This window comes from Eublepharis macularius, chromosome 1 (genome assembly GCF_028583425.1).
Source record: "Eublepharis macularius isolate TG4126 chromosome 1, MPM_Emac_v1.0, whole genome shotgun sequence".
Classification (NCBI taxonomy): domain Eukaryota; kingdom Metazoa; phylum Chordata; class Lepidosauria; order Squamata; family Eublepharidae; genus Eublepharis; species Eublepharis macularius.
The window spans coordinates 237064887-237085948 of record NC_072790.1 but is presented as its reverse complement, the minus strand read 5'-3'; the positions used below and the strand labels follow the sequence as shown (position 1 = coordinate 237085948).

At 42.8% G+C, this 21062-nt stretch overlaps 1 protein-coding gene across 2 annotated transcripts in view; it reads left to right on the top strand.

Annotated features, from left to right (window-relative positions):
* Positions 1-2246: 2246 nt before the first annotated feature.
* Positions 2247-21062, top strand: part of PACS1 (phosphofurin acidic cluster sorting protein 1) — a 93598-nt gene continuing 74782 nt past the window's right edge. For both annotated transcript variants that reach the window (XM_054994013.1, XM_054994006.1), the window contains exon 1: positions 2247-2624. In XM_054994013.1, coding sequence (XP_054849988.1) covers positions 2287-2624 — 338 coding nt within the window. In that variant the 5' untranslated portion in view covers positions 2247-2286. The remainder of the gene's footprint in view (positions 2625-21062) is intronic.

Sequence of the window (21062 nt, the reverse complement as noted above, 5' to 3'; positions counted from 1 at the left end):
ACTGCTTTTGTGGGGTGGCAGGTCGCTTTTGAAATTTTGGAGTGCTTCTTCCTACAGTACTTCAAAATATCTCTGCTGTTTTCTGGGTTCTGATTTCCAAAGCTTTAAGTGCTTTTTTAATTTAAAATTTTTTTTTGTGTGTACTTTAGATCTATATTTTCAGGTGTACTTTAGATCTATGTTTTCATTTTAGTTTGTAGTAGGCAGTATATTTGAATAAAACAACTTTTCCCACTGCACCACTGGATTTTTGTTCTTTGCACAGTACTTGGTGCGGCCCTCTTCTTCAGTACGCTTATGAAAAGTAACAACCTGAATTAAGGAGTTGTGGCAGTCACCTTGTTAGCCCTGCGCTGTCTTAAGGATTGATCAAATTATAAAATTTTTAATGAATTGGTATACTTTTAAGGTACCATTTGTTAGAGGTAGCTGTGTTAGCTCTAGCAACAAAATGAAGCGAGTCCAAAGACTTAACAATTTATTTCAGCATAAGCTTTCATGAGTCAGAGCTCACTTCATCAGGTACAATGATAGTGTGGCTACCCCACTGGAATGAATTATTGTTTATAATTATAGTGTGTTTTGTTTTTAAGTGTTACGTGCCGTTTCCTTGGGAAGGGTCAGGATGTAACTTAGTAATTTGGTTAGTTGTAGTGTTAGCATTTTTACAGGTACCCTACAGTGACATGAGTATAAAGTGTGCATTCATTCACATACATACAGAGGGGAAAAGACAGGATAGGGTTTTTTTTGTACTATTGTACTTGTAAGTTTGCTTGTCATGAGAAATTATGGTCACCAAACTCCAGGAGTTGCCCTGCTGAACGTCCTTCCCAACTTCTGCTTTCTCCAGGCATTTCCTCTGAATTTTTAGGCATTCTCCAGGCAGGAGTTGGCATGCTTTGTGAAAAGGAAGTTTTAGAAATTATACAAGCCTGTGTTTTTTCAGAGGGCTTTTCCTATAGCTCATTAGGGTCTTAAAGGAAATCTGTGTTGATGCATGGGGTTGGTTGTATAGCTGTGTTGTTTACCTTTGATTTTGTCCTCTTGGATTCCCTTCTAAATCACCCTGCGTGCCTACAGCAGAAAGGCAGGGTGAAAATAATATGAATTAATGTGTTGCCCTTCTATGTGCTGTTTAATTAACTCTAGAGCACATAGATGGGCAACACATATTCATTCACATTATTTTTACTCTGCGTGGTACCTTGGCCATTTATAATACTAATTGTGATGATGGTTTCAGGTAGGTAGCTCTGTTGGTCTGCAGTAGAACAGCAGGATTTGAGTCCAGCGGCACCTGAGACCAACAAAGTTTTTACAGTGAAATCCTAAACAGAGTTACCCCAGTCTAAGCCCAGCTGGTATATACTGGAGTAACTCTACTTAGGATTTCACTGTTAGCATATAAGCTTTCCAGAGCCAAAGCTCCCTTCAGAATACATTATATCTGAGAAAAGGAGTTTTGGCTGTGGAAAACTTGTACACTAAAAATCTTGAGGAGTTAACCATGTTAGTCTGTAGTTGAAAAATAGTAGAGTCCAGTAACACCTTTAAGACTAACCAACTTTATTGTAGCATAAGCTTTTGAGAACCACAGCTCTCTTCGTCAGCATCTGCTTATGCCATAATAAAGTTGGTTAGCCTGACGAAGAGAGCTGTAGTTCTCAAAAGCTTATGCTACAACAAAGTTGGTTAGTCTTAAAGGTGCTACTGGACTCTTTACTAATTTACTAAAAATCTTGTGTCTCTCTAAGGTCAAATCCTGCTACAGAACTTAACAGGGCTTCTACTTCTCCTTATAATAAAGAGTACACCATTCGATCCGTTCCACACAGAAGTTTTCTGACAGGGCGAAACGCTCCCCTTGTTGGGGGCGGGAGCGAAGGGGCGGTTGGAGAAGAAAAATAAAAGGGCGCGCGGCGCGCTCGAGCTCCCGTCAGCCAATCAGCAGCGCCGAGCCGTTAAAAAGCCTGAAGCGCGGGGCGGTGGGCGGGCGCGTGCCTCGTACCCCTCCACCGTGTGTGTATGTAAAGAGGAGTGCGGGCACGCGCATTCAGGGTCGCGCCCCTCTTTCTCTCGCGCACACCACGCAACCGTTCTTTGCGGTCTTCGCCGTTCTCGCGCGCGCACCCGACCGCCGGGAGCTCCTCCTCCTCGGGAGCGCGCGTGCGCGTGTGCAGGGCAGCAGCAGGCAAATCCCTCGCAGCCGCCGCCGCGCTGAAGGGGAAGAAGGAGGCGCGGAGCGGGGCGGGGGAAGGAAGGTAGCGGGACTCTGCCTCGGCCATGGCGGAGCGAGGGGCTCCCGGAGGCGGCGGCGGGGGGAGCGGCGGTGGCGGCCAACGGGGCTCGCTGGTCCCTGCCCTCCTCCAGCCTCCGTCCTCGTCCTCCGCCGCCTCTCCTTCGGCGTCTCCGGCTCCTCAGAGCGCCCCGGGGCAGCCTCCGCCGCAGCAGCCGCCCCAGCAACAGCAGCAGCTCCAGGTGCCCGGCGGGTCCTTCGCCCCAGGAGGAGGAGCCGTGGGGGCCCCTCCTGGGGGGGCGGCGACGACCGGGGGCCGCCCGGTGCAGATGAACCTGTACGCCACCTGGGAGGTGGATCGGAGCTCGCCCAGCTGCGTGCCCAGGTGAGACGGAGGGAGGAAGGCGCGCCCGGGCTCCTTCGCCTCCCCCCCTCCCTTCCTTTCAGTGCTCAGGGGAGAGGAGGAGGAGGGCAGGACCCCACCCACCCCTTTGGCATCCCCCCCTTGGAAAGGGCAAACCTCTCCCCCATCCCACCACTTCGGGAAGGAGATACGCCTCCTCGCCCCTGGCAAAGAGGAATACACCCCCATGACCCCTTTCTACGTGGGAGTGGGGGTAGTTGAATTTCCTGCGTTGTGAAGGGGGTTGGACTAGATGACCCTGAAAGTCCCTTCCCTTTCTCTGATTCTATCTGAAGGAGAAACTGCTCCCCTGCCCATAATGATGTATCCTCTTCCCCCTGTCAAGGAAAACTAGCCCCTCCCATAAGGACACATTGACGTTGCCCCACGTGGAGAAGAAAGAGCCCCCCCCCACAACAAAACATTCACATTGGCCCCCACATGTAAAGCAAGACAGAGAGTCTGAGAGCAAGAAAGAATAACTTATGTAAAGGAAAAAAAATGGGAACATCCCTCATTGCTCCACATGGGAAGGAATACTGCTCCAACCCTACCATGACAGGTTTGCATTGGGCCACATTTAAAGGAAACGGTGAAACATCCACATTGCCCCACATGGGAAGTAATACTGCGACCATGAAACATCTATGTTGTTACAGCATAGTAGTTAAGTGGTTGGACTGCAAATCAACACTCTGCTGGTAGGAATCCCACTACTGCCATCAGCTCAGCAGGTGGCCTTGGGGAAGCTGCTCCTCTGAGTCCCCGCTCCCCAGCTGTATTGTGGAGATAATAATGACACTGACTTCACTCACTATCTAGAAGAGTAGCCTACAAGTGTTGTTGTTGTTGTTATTACATTGGCCCAGAAGATACCACCTCCACACCAAAACACCTTTGTTACCCTTGAGGAAAGGAGAAACAACCCCCCCCCCTCTCTCTCTCTCTCTCTCTCTCTCTCACACACACACACACACACACACACACACACACACACACACACACACACACACACACACAATGAAACACTTAAATCATCCCATCTGTAAGGGAGAAATAGCACTCTGCAATGAAACACCTACGTCTCTGCACTTACAAAGGACAAGAAGCCCCACTAACAGCACTCTCGTCCCCAAAAGTAGAATGAAACGCCCTTTTAAATATCTGTGCCCTTCACTTAAATAGCTGAGCAACCTGAAACATCACACACCACATGTGTGTACAGTTCCCTCCCCTGAATATCTACGTACCTTGGCCTAAACCACCTAACGCAGACGAGGGTGCCCCCTGTAAACAAAGAATCAGCACATCCTGAAACACGTCTATAGAGGATGCTGGTTTCCGCTCATGAACAGAAGGGCTTATTTTTGACAAGCTCACAGCCTCACCTAAAGAGAACCACCCCCATACATTCCCCACACATACATAAGTTGGCCCGTTTTAAAAATCAAAACCTTTTCCTATGAAGAACTAGGCATTGTGCCACTCCTCCATGCACAGAAGCCTCCCTTGAACATTGACACCCCCTTAGCTAAAGATCCAGCCCACGCTATCTTTGACACATCAGCTTCCCCAACATGTAAAAAGATGAGCTTCCCTGTTGAAAATGTGCACCTGCGCTCACAAACAGCCAGCCAGCCTGACACACGTGTTGCTTTTTTTGCACCCAAACAAATGGGTAGTCTCCCCTCCCATAGGTAAAGGTGAGAGTGATGGTTTTGTGTGTATGTAGATAGTGAAGGGGTAAGGCTTGTACTGCTTTATGTGTGCAGCGGATATAGGTGTTGAGGAAGGAGTGGCTCTTTTATGAGGGGGGTGGTTTGAATGTTTAAGGGGGAGTGATTCTTGATGTGTGGAGCACATTAGTATTTGGGGAGGGCTGATTCTCCTTGAATACTTACACCCTTCCCTCACATCTGAAGGAGAGCTAGTTTTCCTGAAACATGTACGTGCCCCCTCTCTCCACCTATAGAGTGGGGCAAATCTCCTCCTCGCATCAAGGAGAACAAGCATTGAATAGTTGCAACCTCCCTGTCCATATGACGAACGAATCCCCCTCCCTACAGAAGCCCTTCTTTCTCAGGTGAGAAAGGAGTCTCCCAGAACACAAGCTGAGTCAGAAGGATATCCTTCATACCTTACGTTTGCAGCTCTTTCTCCCCCTAATGAAAGTGAGAATACAGTGGGGAGACTGTCTCCCCGCTCTGACTCACTGTCTCCCAGTATCTGCTGTTTCCTGGTATGAGTAAAATGATTGATTTAAAATGAGATTCAGGGCCCTAACTATATGATACTCGGTGCTTGGGTCCAGGTCTGACATGAGGATCATTGAGTTATACGTGTGCTGGAAACTCAGTTTCCGGAGGTGTAGGGCCCAGTTTGGATCAGGGCTGCCGCAAGCAGGGAAAGAGGGTGCTTGTGCCCCACCCCCAACTACCTTTCATTTAACATGAAATGACCCTGGGGGAGTGCTGTTTGCCTTGTTGAGGAAATTTTTGTGTACTCAATCAGTACATATAGAGCCCCCAGCAAGGCAGTTGGGAAAATGGCACAGGGAAGGCTGAAGCCCCTTTTTTTCATTCACTACAGTTCTGATCCAAATTGGGCTCTGTGCACCTTGGAACAGTGGGGAACTTGCAGGTGCATGTGGCGTTTGAGGACCTGGGAAAAACATGAGATGTGATTAGGCCCTAAGATGCATTGCAAGGTTGCTAAGACCTCTCCCGCTACCTTTTTACCGAAATCCACTTCCAGCAACTATGAGCGGGGCTGATTTACAAAGGTAAATGACCTTGGCTGTTGGAATTGAGACTGAGATCTGTTCTTCCACATTGTTTTCATTAGGGAGAACCCTTCCCTCTTTTAGCTTCTGCTGGTGAGATGGCTCTTCCTTTCTTCCCCTCAGTTGAGTGATTCCCTCCCTCCCTCATGTTCCCCCACGTGAGACCTTCCTAATTCTACAAAACTGGCTTATTTCCACTGAGTACGAGGTTCCTAAAAACATAATCCCTTTCAGAGCAGCTCCCCCTAGAAATTGGTCTCAGTGTCCCTCTTCCATCCCATTGAAAAAGATGATCGATTACACCGCATCATCTTCCCTTCATGAGTTATTATGCAGAGGCAAGGCCACTCCGAGGTGCCTGTTCCGAATACCAAAGACTGGTCTCTTGTCTAGAGTGTTTCCTCACTTTAGATCCCTGTTCATGTGTGAGACCACAATCATTGGCTATATGGATGCCAGTGTCCTGTAACAGGTCCTTTATTCTGTAGACACCCTTCTCTGCAGCAAGTGAAGAGCATATCATATAGAGAATTGGCAAGGATTGTTTGTTCTAAAGCATATTCTGTATTTTAAAACAATCCTGCTTAAGAATTTTCTTGCCCAGTATATCAGTACATGCATCTTTTTTCAATCTACCATAGTAGAACCATCTTTGTTTTGTACATTTTTTCTAGTGACCTCTGTATGTCCCCCATAATTAATTCACTTCATATCCCACAACGGGGACCGAAAGTGGCTTACAGCCTTCTCCCCTTTTTCATTTTATTCTTATCGCAATCTTGTGATGTTGGTTAAGGTGAGCGTGTGTAACTGGCCCAAGGTCACCCAGCAAGCAATACCTTGCCAGATAAGTGTATGTTTGCCAAGCTATGCTCTCTTGCTTATGTCACTTTTTAATGCTTTTTGTACATTGATGACACTATATAATAAACAACAGTATCAATGCTATTTAAATGAAAGAGTAGATTACAAACTGCCCTTATCTAGAATCTCTTGAATGAGTAAAATTGCCTTTTTGTTGTTGTAAAACTGATTTTTTAAAACCAGTCTCTCACCTACACACATGAGCCATCAGCCAGTTGAATACTAATTGACTATATCCAGATTCTGATGGGTTCACCCTCATCTCAAATCTATGACCCCCGCAGTTGTGAGTTGTGTAAATCTGGCTCTAAGGACCCACCTTTCTCCTTTTCCTTCTGCTTAGAGCTGGGACACACCCCCTCCTCCTCTCACTTCACAAAATTAGATTTATATTATGCATGGAGCTGCTGCTCTTCTGAGTGCTGAGATGGGCTGGCCGCATGCTGTGCCTGGGTGGCATAAGAGGGAAACAGCCCTTTGTGTCCACTGGGCGATAAGCAGCTCTCCTGAACTGATTGATTACTGTTTATTTTTAGTCTGCCCAGACCTGTTTGATCTTGAAAAGCCCAGGGGGTTGATTATTATTCTCCTCTCAAGCAGACATCGTGCTTGTTAGCAGAATTATGATGCTAATGTCTTGTTCCAAACCTACATGAGGCTTGGCCAATGTTTTCCTGCTAACGAGTCTGATACCTGCATCACTGGTGTTGTGTTGTGGCATTTGTGTGGTTGTTGAGACAGCTTCCCTGTCCGTGTTTCAAGGACAATCCCCCCCACCCCAACTGCCCCTTTAGACAGTAACATGCTAACTGCAGATCTTTAGATCCAGGCAAATCCTTCAGTGGCTGAATGCTAATATTAAGGAGTAACCCCATTTATTGTATATTTTTATGTTCCTTGATTTATATTCAAGACCTTGTTCCTCGGCTTAGCTACCATCTGGAGAAGGACCTTTAAATACTGTACATAGTTTGAATAGCTCTTTGAAAGCTGTGGGAAGTAGACCTGGCCAGACCTGAGCTGAGACCTTCTTAAGAGCAAGTCTCCTTCCTCTAGAAAAGAAAAATAAAACACCAATATTTTCAGTATAGCTTTCACTCTTGCAAATACCCATCTATGATTATAAAACTGACTTGTTTGTTTTGGGGTTCCATGTTCTAAATCTCTTAAAATCCCAATGTTTCATGCCCTACCAAGCCCCCCAGCACAGAAAGATAAAAGGACAGGTCTTTTTTTGCAAGAAGTGGGAGATGAGTTTCTGAATGATCTTTGGGCTTGAGTCAAGAGCTTGTATGTGATTGCATTAAATAAAACTGCATTTATTTTTCTTTAGCATGGTCTTCCTGTAAAGAATTTGGGGAATTGATTTAAGGCCACAAGGGGTCATAGCAGTCATTCCAGTGCAATCTCTGCTGTGTTTACACTGTGTGTAAAATACCCAATACTTCTTGGCTTAAAGCAGTAGTTCTCAGAGTCGAAGGCAAAGTGTGACCCCTTTCATCTTCTGAGCCAGTGTTTCTTGATTATACTCGGTTAGTGCTGCCTTGCCTAGTACTCTTCCATAGCTGTGGTTGATTTGTCTGTGCAACAGCCATAGGGAGCTCCATCTCCCCTCCCCCCCTCTCTTAATTAATTTACACAGCACCGGAAAGAGTGCCACATGCTTTACTAACACAGGAATTTAGTTCCTGCCACAGAGGTAGTTACTGAGTAGAATGCCTGTCTTCTCATTCCAAATATGTTGGTAGCGGTGACTCTGATTCTTCAGCCATTTTTTAAATAGCTGAACTTTCAGCAGTGCGTGGAGTTTTTGTCTCCTGTGAGAAAATAGAAGCATCCCAACAATCTGTGTATGAAAGTATCTTAAAGTATTAATGCTCAGGGAATTTGGATGGAAAAACAGTACCCAAACACAGTCTAGAGACTAAGTTATTTCCTTGGCCTAAAGCAGATACTTAAAAATTCTTTCAAGTAGTAAATCTATCATCTTGTGACTACAAGGACTGGGTTACAGCTGGTCAAGTTTAGTTGGTCTGCAAGCCTATTTTGGAGGCAAGTGTGAATCATAACTTTCTGATTCATACATGAGGGTATGAGATAAATGTTTAACACATGTAGTACCAAGCTGTGGTTTGGTCATATATGTGAACTGATCCTCAGAGGTTTTTTCCCCCCATTGGCCTGCTCTTTAGGAATACTAGCTCTGTATATCAACAGCATCTCTCTTTGCGGTATTTCAGAGTAGTAGAAATTGGCAACACTTCCTCTGTTTTCTTTCTTACTCTGACCTTTTTGGTATAAAATATTTATTTGCTGTGCTCATGTGCTTCTCCTGGCTGAATGCCTCTGCTGATTTCCTAGGTGAACAGTAACCATAGCAGGTGGGAAAGCAAGTCTTGCCAATGCTACATTTTTTGTTTCAGCAAATAAATCACTTTTGACATGTCTGATGGGGTTTCTGACTTGTTCTGAGTAGAACTTTGAAATCTTCTAATATGTACTCTGAGAGCCAGGAAAGTGTCAGTTTTCCCTAAATTACAGGTTTTGTGAATATTGTCTTTGTTATAAGCGGAGCATTAAAGTGAAAACCTTGTATAAGGGGACGATGTTTGAACCAGTTGTGTGTGAACTACACTGTCATATGGTGCCCAATTACAGTTACAACCTTACCTGATTCTTAAGGTTTCATTATCTAGTACCAACATGGTCCAGATTCCAATGAAATCACCGGTATTTTAGCTATTTCATCTCCCAGATTGTCATAGTGAGATTATTTAATGGTTTGTTGGCAGGGAATATAGATTTGATCAGCCCTTTTAATTTGGATTCTTAGCTTAGCCACTTCAGTTAGAAAAGGCTGTGGCTCACTGGACGGGTATGTGTGATTCGAATGCAGAGTGTGTCCCTGGTTCAGTCACATATTGAGTTAAAGGATCTTGGATAGCAGCATTGGAAAAGGCCTGAAACTGTGGACAGAGATGCTGCCAGACAACACTTAGACAATACTTAGCTAGTTGGATCAACAATCTGACGTGATATAAGGCAGCTTCACAAGCTCCAAATTAACACATACTTGATTATATTTGCTGCCAATCTAGCACAATTAGCTCACATCTTTTCTGGTTCTGGTTCTGATTTTCTGCCAGAAAAAAATAGGCTGTGCAGATAAAATAGAGAGTGCCTCCTCCTTTTGACTTCTGCATTAAAAGCCATTTGGCTGACATAATTTAATAATAATAATAATATTTGGTGTATATACTGCCTTTTAGGACAACTTAATGCCCACTCAGAGAGGTTTACAAAGTATGTTATTATTATCCCCACAATAATCACCCTGTGAGGTGGGTGGGGCTGAGAGAGCTTTGGAAGAGCTGTGACTGACCCAAGGTCACCCAGCTGGCTTCAAGTGGAGGAATGGGGAATCAAACCCGGTTCTCCAGATTAGAGTCCTGCTGTGCTTAACCACTACACCAAACTGGCTTATAGTGTGCCATCTTCTTGCAGTCACTGGAATGTCTGGAATGAGCACTTGGGATCACTGGAATGTCCAGAATGGGCACTTGAAATGTCTGACATGCTTAGTTGGTTTTATTGGGGTTAATTAATCCAGATCATTTTGCATGTGAGTTGCTTCCATCCTCTGATGTTTTGATGGCTCAGGAGCATTGCATTATGCTTACTGGCATTAGAATTGAGAAGGAACATTGTGTGTGAGTTTGGGGCCACCACCCGCTCTTGCTGACCAGTTGGAGAACTCTCTAACAAAATGTGGAGTTCTTCTCAACATTTGAGTAACTTTGATGCATGTAAGGCAGTGATACTTAATGGCTCAGGAGCCACATGTGGCTCTTTGACATGTTATCTGTGATTCTTCTGAGTATCATTTCTCCATGTAGTGTGGTCACCATATTTCAGAAAGTGGGCATGGGCACTGCCTGGTGGGGTTTGTGGTTAGCAGATTATTCCCACCTTGAAACAGCTGCCAGATGAATGGGTAAACTGTGAGCTTCCTTGAAGTGCAGGCCTCTTGTCTGGGATGGAAGTCAGTGTGGTTCTTTTGGTTAATGGTAATTGCAAATGTGGCTCTCTGTGAGCTTTAGCATGAGTACACTTATGTCATTTTGGAGGTAGATAGACTGGGATTTGTTCTCATAGTACCTTTGTGTCCTTAACCACGATGGTTTTAAACGATGTTTAATGTTTATTCTGTTTTTAATTCCATCAAGGTAAGCATGTTTCTGCTAGCTTCCAATGGTATTACTATAATATCTTATTACCATAATATAATTGGTTATAATTTCCTTGCAAAGAGGTGACAAAGCTTGTTGACATGCCTTTGTCACACTTTGAGACCTATGCTCTTTACATGTGTAATTTACTGTGTGTGTTAATCCGTTCATCGCTAAAATATGTATGTCTCTAGGATAGATCTAGTAGCCTATTATAATCAGCTTTATCTGAGGAACATTGTTTGCATTTGTCATCTGACCAATCACTTAAGTGGTGAATTTCCTCTGCAATGGATTTAGAATGGTGTAAGTTTGTTTAGAATTGCACTGTAGGTTACTCTATGACTAGTAGACAGAATTGGTTGGGTCTCTGTTTATATGCTGCTGTGGTCATTGAAATCTTTTCTGTGTGTTTGGCTGTAATGTTTTCATGATAAACTGGAAACCTCTATATTACAGGTGACTTCTAGTTAAATAATTTTTAGTTGACTGCTTAAACAGATTGGTAAATAATTTGCAAAAATTAAATCCTTAATATAGGGATTCTGTTGAGATACCATAATTTGTGTGCCCTTAATTCTCATTACCACCAATCATTCTAATTACTAATTTTGAGAACCCCCACCAACTTACATTTATTTTAATAAACAGTTGCAGGCCCACATCATACCAGTTTTCTGGCAGCTCATACCTAAAAGAGGTGCAAGCAAATTAGTGGAGATTCACAGTTGCGTTATGAAATAAGCATATTAATTTCTGTTCCTTTAAGTTAGCTTTTTCACATGTTCTGTTCAGAACTTTAACTCTATAACCTTCTACACAGTGCGTCCATATTGTTGTAGTAATTTGCTGCTCTTATGAATGACCTTCTTTGATGTTGGTTTAAGTGATAAGAGATTAATTATTGAGCAAGTTAATCTGTTCTGGAACTGTTCTGACTGGAGGAATTAGACGGGCTGTCTAGGCATCTTAACACTTGTATCTGTGCATGTTTACTCAAAAGTAAAGGTATTTTCCTACTGGGCTAAATCCCTGGTATGACCAATTAAAAACATTGGGAGCTACTAATCTGAGAAGACCATACTAGGCTAGATAAAACAGTGGTTTGACTTGGTATAAGCAACTTCACACGTTCATAGTGATTAATATTTTCCCATTTCCAAACGTTTATGTAATAAAATAAAATAATATGGGTGGTACGTTGGAATGGACATGTATAGAAGTTAACAGGACTGATCGTCGGTGGCACTGATTATCAACATGCACCAGGTAGTCATATATGACCAAGCTTTAAATAGTCTTTTGTTTTCTTGCTCCTATATAATGAGTAAGACGAGAAGCTTTACAAACGCTGGTGGTACTTTCTATTTGACCTTAAATGATCCTGGGAGATCTCTAGGCTAATGGGATTATTAGGAAATTTATTTGCGTAAGGTGCACCATCCTAACTAAATTTTCAGTGCAATCCTATGGAGAGTTACTCCAGTCTAAGCCCATTGACTTCAATGGGCTTAGACTGGAGTAACTCTCCATAGGATTGCAGTGATAGTGTTAATGGTTCATATTCCTTATATACTTACTTGAACATCATTATTCCTAGGAATGATTTCCAGTGCACTGTACTAAATACGCAGTTTTATAGGTAATGCTGATGTTAACATGGATTCAGTGACAATTAATTCCTTTGGCTTTCATATCACATCATTTTTTAATTCAGATAGCTTTCTGTATCCTCTGCCTTTGATCTCTTCTGAATTCTGTGCTGTGAGTGGACTTTGTATCTAATCTTCAAACCAACGATTAATCCATGAACTGTGCTTTGGGGTGACTTAATTTTGACTTGACCTCCGTTCAGGGAATGTTGGTGTTTGAAGTTAAACATAGACGTTAATATGTCTGGTACTGTTAATGGGAATCTGGAAATTGTTTCCATCATAAGGGAAAAAGAAAGTGTTCTTGTGCCACTTTCATTCTAAGCAGTACTGAGTCTAAATTAAATTCTCAACTGTACTTATGTCAGGAAAGCAATGACTTTGTAGAGGAGTGAGGGTAACTCATTAAGAGATACTATGTTTTACTGAGCCATGGTTACTGATGAAATATTTGTATTGCGGTATTAGATTTATTAGTAGATTCAAAGCAAAACATTAATATTAAGCATCCTTGCCTTTGAACTTTTGATTTTCAGCTTTGTTATTTTAAGGGACTGCTTTGTGCTTCAGGCAGTTGACCTCCCAGGTAGCCATGTTCTTTAACTGAGCAGGGAATAATTTAGCAGTAAGAACTTTGAGGTATAACATTAAAATGTGGGCAGTTGCTCTCTCTTACAGCATTTTTTTGTCTTGCCAACTGTGGGCAATTTTCCTATCATACCTTGATTAAAATTTAGTGAGTGGCAAAATTGATAGAAATAGTGTCAGAGTAAGGATTTGTTATGAACTTCAGAACTGGATGTGAACAAGGATATCTGGACCATGGGAGACAAACACCGTTAAGCATTCTGAGTTTAATTTCCTAGAAAACAAATGCCATTGATGTTAATGGGCCTTTATTGTGTTTGGATTTACTAAATAGTAAATTTCTTGAATTGGGCTCTGACTCGGCTGAGATCTATTTGGGAATGAGCTGATCCATTGTTGTTGGAAGGCCAGTTCAAAATAAAAGTGTGACTGAACCATTCTGGTTTTGAAGGGCAGATTTTTACGATCCTGAGAAGATCTGTCAGTGGAGTGGAATGCACGAAGGAACAGAGCCCATAGTAAGAGAATTTCTTGTGTATAGGTTATACAAAATGCACATATGATGTTAATAGTGTGTATGTTTACAGTGTTATCCTAAACAGGGTTACAAACTTCTTAGTCCATTGAAGTCAGTGAGCTTAGAATGACTACAGGTGGCTCTGTTATCCATTGATCATGGAGCAAGCCTTTCAGAACTGGAACAATGTTTCTGAGTTCTAGAATCTGTAAGTGCTTAGAGCCTGTTTCCAGAATTAAAACAGTATAGGAATAAAGTAAAGGTTGCGAAAGGTCAAAGAGGATTTAAGCTTGCCCAGAATATAAAAACAAACAGCAGGAAACTCCGTAGTTAAATAAGAGAACAAGTGGGGCCATTGTATAGAGAAGATGGGGAAGAGACTAAGAGCAATCATGCAGATAGGAACAGGCTTAGTAACTGAGGTCACTTGGGCATTTTCGCCTCCACTTTGGTGGTTTTCCTTTAGCTCTTTGTGTAGGGTTCCCCAATATGATGCCTGCAGGTATTTCCCAGGTTCCTTCTATATGCTTCAGGAAAGTATGCAGGGCTACTGTAAAGGTGGTACCAGTGGCTGGCTGCCTTTATGCAAAAAAGGCTTTTTGCTTGGCTTCTCCCCATCATTTATTGGAGAAGGATCTTGTAAACAGGAACCTTGGTTCAGCTGTGAGGTAGTGAGGGCTAGGAAGCACCCCTCTCCTCTACTGGTTGACTTCTCTCTGTGTTTTATCTTCCCTTTCCCTCACTGGTCTTTGTCATGTGTATGCATGTTATCTCTCCCCCCCCCCCCCCGGTGTGTGTGTGTGTGTGTTTATATTCCCCATCTCCATTCCTCTTGTGCCTGGCTTCCCCTTTGGCAGCCATTTTGTAGTGCTGTCTGCCACCCTGCCTCTACATTCCAAAGGGTGTCAGCAAGATTTAAAAGGTTGGGGATCCCTGCCCTAATACTATTCTTACAGTGCAAACCTATGGAGAGCTACTCCAGTCTAAGGCCATTGAAGTTAATGGGATTAGGCTGAAGTAACTCCCTATAGGATTGCACTGTTAATCTATGTTATGGCGTTAACAAAGTCTGTTTTCCAGTGTACTTTCACAAGTGACCCCATGAGTGTGTGTGTTTGTGTGTACAATGTAGTTCTGCAGGCAGCACCAATATTCCAGTACTTGCAACGTATAGGCAGCTTCTCTCACCTTATCGGTGTATTGCTAGTGTTTAGAGAAGGAAATAATGGATCTCAAGTTTAAGGGTGAAAAATAGGTTTGTATTTTTAAAAAAAAGAACAGATTTTAAATAAGTGTATTTAATAAAATAATTAAAGATGCTAGAGAAAACCTAGCATGAGTTGGCTAAAGTGCAGTCATGCCTGAATCATCAGATAACCTTTTTCATAATGGTAACTGTTTTTCTGGACAAGGGAAGATGGAGTTAAAATGGTTTGACTCGGTTTCATGTGCTGAGTTCCGTATCCATGTGTAGTTCTCAGGAATATTATCACATGTTATGATTGGAAGCACATTGTGCTTATTCTGAAGTTTTTCTATGAATGTGAACAAACAGACTCAAATAGCAGCATGTTGGCACAACAGTTATAGGGCTGAAAAAAGCAGGAGTTTGTTTTGGCTGGCAATGTATTCCCAAGTGACTTACTGCCGGTCTGGCATAATTAACCTGGTCAGCTTCTTAGTCCAGTTACGTCTTTTTTTTTTTTTGAAGAATATTGAAATATATGTTGTCTGTGTGGGGGAGGGTAATTAAGCGCCTGATTTCTCTAGCTGGGAATTTGCATTTCTAAAATCCCCTTTTTGAAGTGTTGTGGAGTGAAAATGCATTGCTGTGATGAATTTATTTAAATTCAGACCATCTGCCAACCACTAACTTTCCTTTTTAAAGGGGAGGAAGATGAAAATGAAATTAATTTTTTTACTTAGTTTGCTGTCCTTTTGCATATGCTGAGTTTAAAAAAAATAAAAATATAGTTGGGAAGCCAGCTGAAATATTGATTCATTACTATAGATTTCTTTTGTAGCCAGGAGTGTTTTATAATTTTGTAGCTAGGCAATGCTTTTAAATTAGTGACAATAGGAACCTCTTAATATTTGCATTTTCATTCTGGACTTTTTGTCTGTAGAAGGTGTAGAGTTCTGCTTTAAAGTACGCCTATTGAAAGGTTTAAAACTGCAATTAAGACTGTTCCACAGATGAGCTTGTCTCAATTTGTTATATTGGCATGCATAACTTAAAACTGATTAGCGTATTACAAAGACGTGTTCTGGAGTTCTGTGCCTTCCAGGTGGGCATAGGCCCAACTTTGATCAGAACTCCTCCATCCAGGAAGAGGGTGCTTTCCTTCCTCTCTGAATGCCCCCCCCCCCTTCCAACTTGAAATGGTGCTAGGAAGAATCACTGTTTGCCACACTGGGAAAACTTCATACGTTTTATGAAGTTACATGTTTTCTCAGGCTGTTTCAGGCTAGAAAAGCAGCATGGAGGAGGGGGCTTAAACATAGTCTCCCTGCATATTGCAGTCCAGATTGGTACCGCACACCTGGGCAGCATGGCACTGCAGAACGTGGCTTACGCTCTGCTTCAGCATTTCTTCAGCTCTGTATTGGATTCTTGCTACATCTTTGTACACTTGGATTTATTTACCTTATGGCATTGTTTATGGAAATGTCCTTGATATTGACTGTACTAATCTCACACTGTGTAACCTGCCTTGAGTCTCAGTGAGAAAGGTAGACTATAAATAAATGAATAAATAAATAACTTTTGACTTTTATTCCACCTGCCCTGCAAAGGAGGCCCAGGGTGGATTACAACAGATAAAAACATTTCATAATCTTACATCATAAAAGCAGTTTAAAATCAAACAAACAGCATGACAGTACACTATAAAAATTAATATACAAGACAGCAGCAATCAATTTGCTGGTTGGAGGAAATCAGTCTGCCAGTTGGAAGCTAGATGGTGGACGATTCTAATAGGGAGGGGTCAGATCTTCTCCTCTGTCCAGGCCAGTGGAGGCCTAGCCTAGCCTCAACCATATGCCTGGCGGAACATCTCTGTCTTACAGGCCTGGTGGAAAGATAGTAAATCCTGCTGGGCCCTGGTTTCACTAGACAGAGAGTTCCACTAGGTTGGAGCCGGGACTGAAAGCCCTGGCTCTGGTCGAGGCCAGGCAGGGCTCCCTGGGGCCATGGACCACCAATAATTGTCTCCTGATTGGGGCATCCTCCGGGGCGCATATGGGGAGAGGCGGTCATGCAGATACACTGGTCCCAGTCCGCATAGGGCTTTATAGGTTAGTACCAAAACTTTGAATCTGATTCGGTACTCCACTGGCAGCTAATGCAGCTGGTGCAGTACAGGTATTATATGTGTACCACGCGACACTCCCATGATGACACGTGCTGCTGCATTTTGAACCAGCTGCAATCTCTGGATCAGACCCAGGGGAAGCCCCGTAAAGAGCGCATTACAGTAATCCAGCCTGGAAGTGACCATTGCCTGGGTCACTGTAGTTAAGTCGTGGGTTGAGAGGTAAGAGAAAAGCTGCCTGGTCTGTCGAAAGTGAAATGACATAAATAAATAATTTTTAACCTTTGACTTGGCCTGCAGTGTGTGCTTGTGTCCAGTATTCTGCTCTCATCAGCAGTCATATTCTGTATAAGAGTATTCTGAATAAGTGAGCTTGAGGCCTTTGGGATCTCTCTGTATGACTTGACACCAGGCATTGTTTAACATTTCTTCATCATGAGGAATTTATAGTGAGATAAACACAACTGCAGTAAGTATAAGAGTGACAGCTACTGTGTGACCTTCTGATTATACTTTCCTCCTGCTTCAGGGGGGACACCAAACTGTTTGGGAATTGTTCCAGTGGAATTTGAGGACTTGCTGTGATTGTTCCAGTTGCTTTAGTACTAAATGCTAGAAACGTTAAACACAATCTTCTCCTGGAATATACTACAGCATTCTCACCTCGCACGTTGGGATGCCAAGGAAGATACATATTTGATAGAATTTTTTTTTCTCCTGTAGAGAGCAAGCAGGGTTCATGTTTCTTTGCATGTGGAGCATCTGAGGATTAGTTGCTTAATATTTACGTATTTTCAGAGTTGAGATGGGACATGCCACGTTTAATACAGGAATGCAGAATTAGGGATGGCCGATGGTGGTGGAGCAGCTTCAGGTGCAGACAGTCCATTTGAACTATGCTGCCCATTGTGCTTTTGCAACGATTTTCTGTAGTTGAATGCTGCTATATTGATTCAGCTTGTAATAGGTTATTTTCATCCAGTAGAACCCTTTGGGTTGGGAGGGATCCTCTGTGACTCATCTAGCTTATGCATCAGAACAGAATTGATTTAATTATCCTTAAACTGTCACTGATGGATGGATGTTTAGTTGGAAGCCTGCTTTGAATCTATTCGGGGCTGTCATCTGCAAGTGCCCTTGGCGGTTTGTCCCACTGCCTTTGTTACACTTGGGTATGTTTGCGTTATTGTGCTATTTCGGATAAAGGACTCCAGTCCTGCTGAATTTCTAGAGCCTGTTGGCGCCAGTCCAGCAAATCATGTGCTTTGTTGATTTTATGGCAGTGGAACACAGGCCTGTCTCCCAAACTGCAAAGCCCGGCTGACTTTCATTTCGGGTCCTGCCCTGGCATTGGTGCCTGCAGGATAATCTGGTACACTGTACAGTAAAAATGTGTAAATCAGGAACTGGCTTGTAGTGAAAAATTCATAACACTTTATTGAAAACTGACGAGATGAAATCTTATGTGTGTGTCTCTTTAGATATTTATATCTTGCTTTTCTCCCTCATGGGGGACCAAAGTGTCAGTCTCCTCTCATCTGTTTTATCCTCAGGCTAATTCTCATGTGAGGTAGGCTAGTCTGAGAGGATGTGCCTGGCCCAAAGTCACCCAGCAAACTTCCATGGCGGAGCGGGGATTTGGATGTGGTCTCCCAGATCGAGTTTTGACATTCTGACCACACTGATAGGGTAGTTGTCTCACAGCGCAACACTGAGTTGCACCCTCCTAAGGTGTAAATCTCGTTTAGGATTGTGCACTGAGTCTGTAGCAGCCAAAATAGAGTATCATGATACTTTAAAGACTAAGATTTATTGGGGCATAAGTTTTCATGAGCAGAACTTTCACTTTGTCAGATGTATGAGGTGATGCATTCAGTTGGCAGAGAGACAGCAGAAGGGTGGTGGCCATGGGGGCAAAGAGAGGTCAGAAGTCAGAGTTTCTCAGGACAAGATACATAACATAACTCAAGCATTGCAAAACACAGATGTAAACAAGATCCAGTCAAGATCCCATCCACCCAAAGTAGATATGGCCCACTTCCAGCTGTTGTTGAATTAGCAAAAAGGATAAATCTGGGTTGTGTACATAAACCTGTAAGGTGAGTCCAAGGTCTACGCTATTAAATCTGCATTTGATTTTAAACTCAGCAGCTTCTTGCTGGAGTCTCCCTCTGGAAGATTTTTTGCTGATGAACTAAATGTTTTAAGTCTCTTATTGAAAAGCGGGAGGAGGTTTGAAATGCTTCCCTGCTGGTTTCTGAGTGTTTCCATTTCTGACATCTGTTTGTGCCCTTTTATTTGCTTGCATAGAGACTGGTTGGGCTGATTTAAATGGCAGGAGTGCATAGATGCCACATGATGGAATACATCCTGTCGGGGCATGCACGTCCAGGTGAACAAGTCCTTGGAAGTCTGAGTGCTCCTTAAATTAATTTTAACACTTTCATAAATAGCTTGCTTCGCTAAGTAATAAATTGGTGCCCCCAGAATCTCAAATATGATCGTGTGGACAATCCATTGTAACAAATCTCCTGTGCAAGCCTTATTAAAATTAGAGGGAATTGTTTAAGAGTGCATAATAGTTTTTATGGAGTGGACCAAAGAGCTGTCTAGTCCAACGGCTTGTTTTCAGTAGTGGCCAGGCAGCTGTTTCTAAAAAATGGAGCATAAAGGCCTTTCTTGCTGTTGTTCTCCAACATCTGGCATTCTGAGAGGTACAGCCTGTGTACATGGCGGTTCCATTTAGACTAGTAGATGTTGACAGATGCAGCTACCATGGAGATGTCTAATTTTATTTTAAAGCAGATCACCGCTGCATCTTGTGGCAGTAAATTCCCAATATGTGTTGTATCTCAAAAGGAACATTGCTTTATTCATCCTTACTGTACTACCCATGCATTTCATTTGGTGACTCTGGTCTCTCGTGCTTTTTGGATTCAGGCTCATGGCTGTTGGAGAAGCAGGTCAGTGCTATCACTAAAAGAGCCTTTTCCATCTTCAGTTGGCTTATAGATTGCCCTTCCTCCTAGACGTAGCTAGTCTGACTATGCTATTCCATGCCACTGTAACGTCTAGGTTGAAGTACTGCAAAAAAGTTCTAGGTGGGGCTGCCTCTGAAGACAATATGGAAGCTTCAGTCTGTGCAAAATCAACTGCCATCTGCTGGCGGGGGTTGGATGGTGTTACAGGTATTTGATTAAGAAAAATTAAACACTTTGGCACTTGCTTCTGGTTTCAAGTCAAAATTCTGCCTATAAGGCTCTTTGCGGCCTGAGGTCAATGTGTCTGAAGAACTGATGGTTCCCGTATGAACCCATGGGCTAGCTTGGATCATCTTGGCAGAGCCTGCTGATGTTGTCCTCTGCAATTTCATATGGGAACAGTCAGGGCTTGAGCTTTCCGAGCTATGACGCTGTCCCTTCCCCTCCTTTGTAATTTGGCCTATCAGAGGTGGCATAAAAAGAATCTAGCTTGTTATGTTTATGCAAGATATGGGAAACTGGCTTGTTTTGCAGGGCTTGTCAGTAGTACTGTGTGTGTCCTTTTTCCTTTGATAATGGTTTTAACAGTTTTGATGTCTTTTATGACTAGCTGGAAGCTGCTCCAAATGAATAAAATGGCATAAAATGGAAAAGATAGTGCTGCTTGAGGGGGTTGAAACTGTTATAATGTTGCATAATTTTCGACAATATATTGCATAGATTTAGTTTGTTTCAATAGGATTTATGCAGAAGGTATTCCTGACTGGATACATATTTGCCTTTATTACATCATTTTGGAGTGTTGAGGAAAATTACAGACCAGCATGTGGAAGACAGTGGCTTGTATCCAGTGGGGGATTTCTGCCAGTTTCCTGCTCCCACTGAATTCTGTCACATTGTGCCTGTACTCAGGGAGTGTGGTGGGCTACAGCAGGAGGGGGTGGCAGCAAAGTCTTGTTTCATGAGCTCCAGTCACAGTTCTCATTGGAGAAAAGCCAACACAGTGATCCCCAGAAGTTTGATCTGATACTGCAGACAGTCACTCTAATATGTCTACATACAAACCAAGAAAAGATCAACAAGTTAATACAAAAATTCCAGATATTATCAGTCTTTAAAGAATAAAAACTCAAAGAAAGCCCCAAGTTCAGTCTGCCTTGGAAATCAGCTTAATCCAGTTAAGATTGCCAGCTGTGTTTGGACTTGCACCTTCATCAGTGGCTTTTGTGCGGCAGCGTACCAGCTTAGATTTTTAATGCATTTTCATGACGATTCCTCCATATCTTATTCCACAGGAGGGAAAAAAACCCTGGTCAAACAGGGCTAAAAGTACTCTGGACAAGAGCATAAAGAGCCTGTTGCAAATATATTTGAAATACTTTTCTCAGGCTTAGAGGCCACGTGTCTTGTGACCACAGTTTAATTATTAAGAGGTTTCTGCTTTTTCTCATTTGTCAGACATTTGAATATATTAAATCTAAATAATTAAC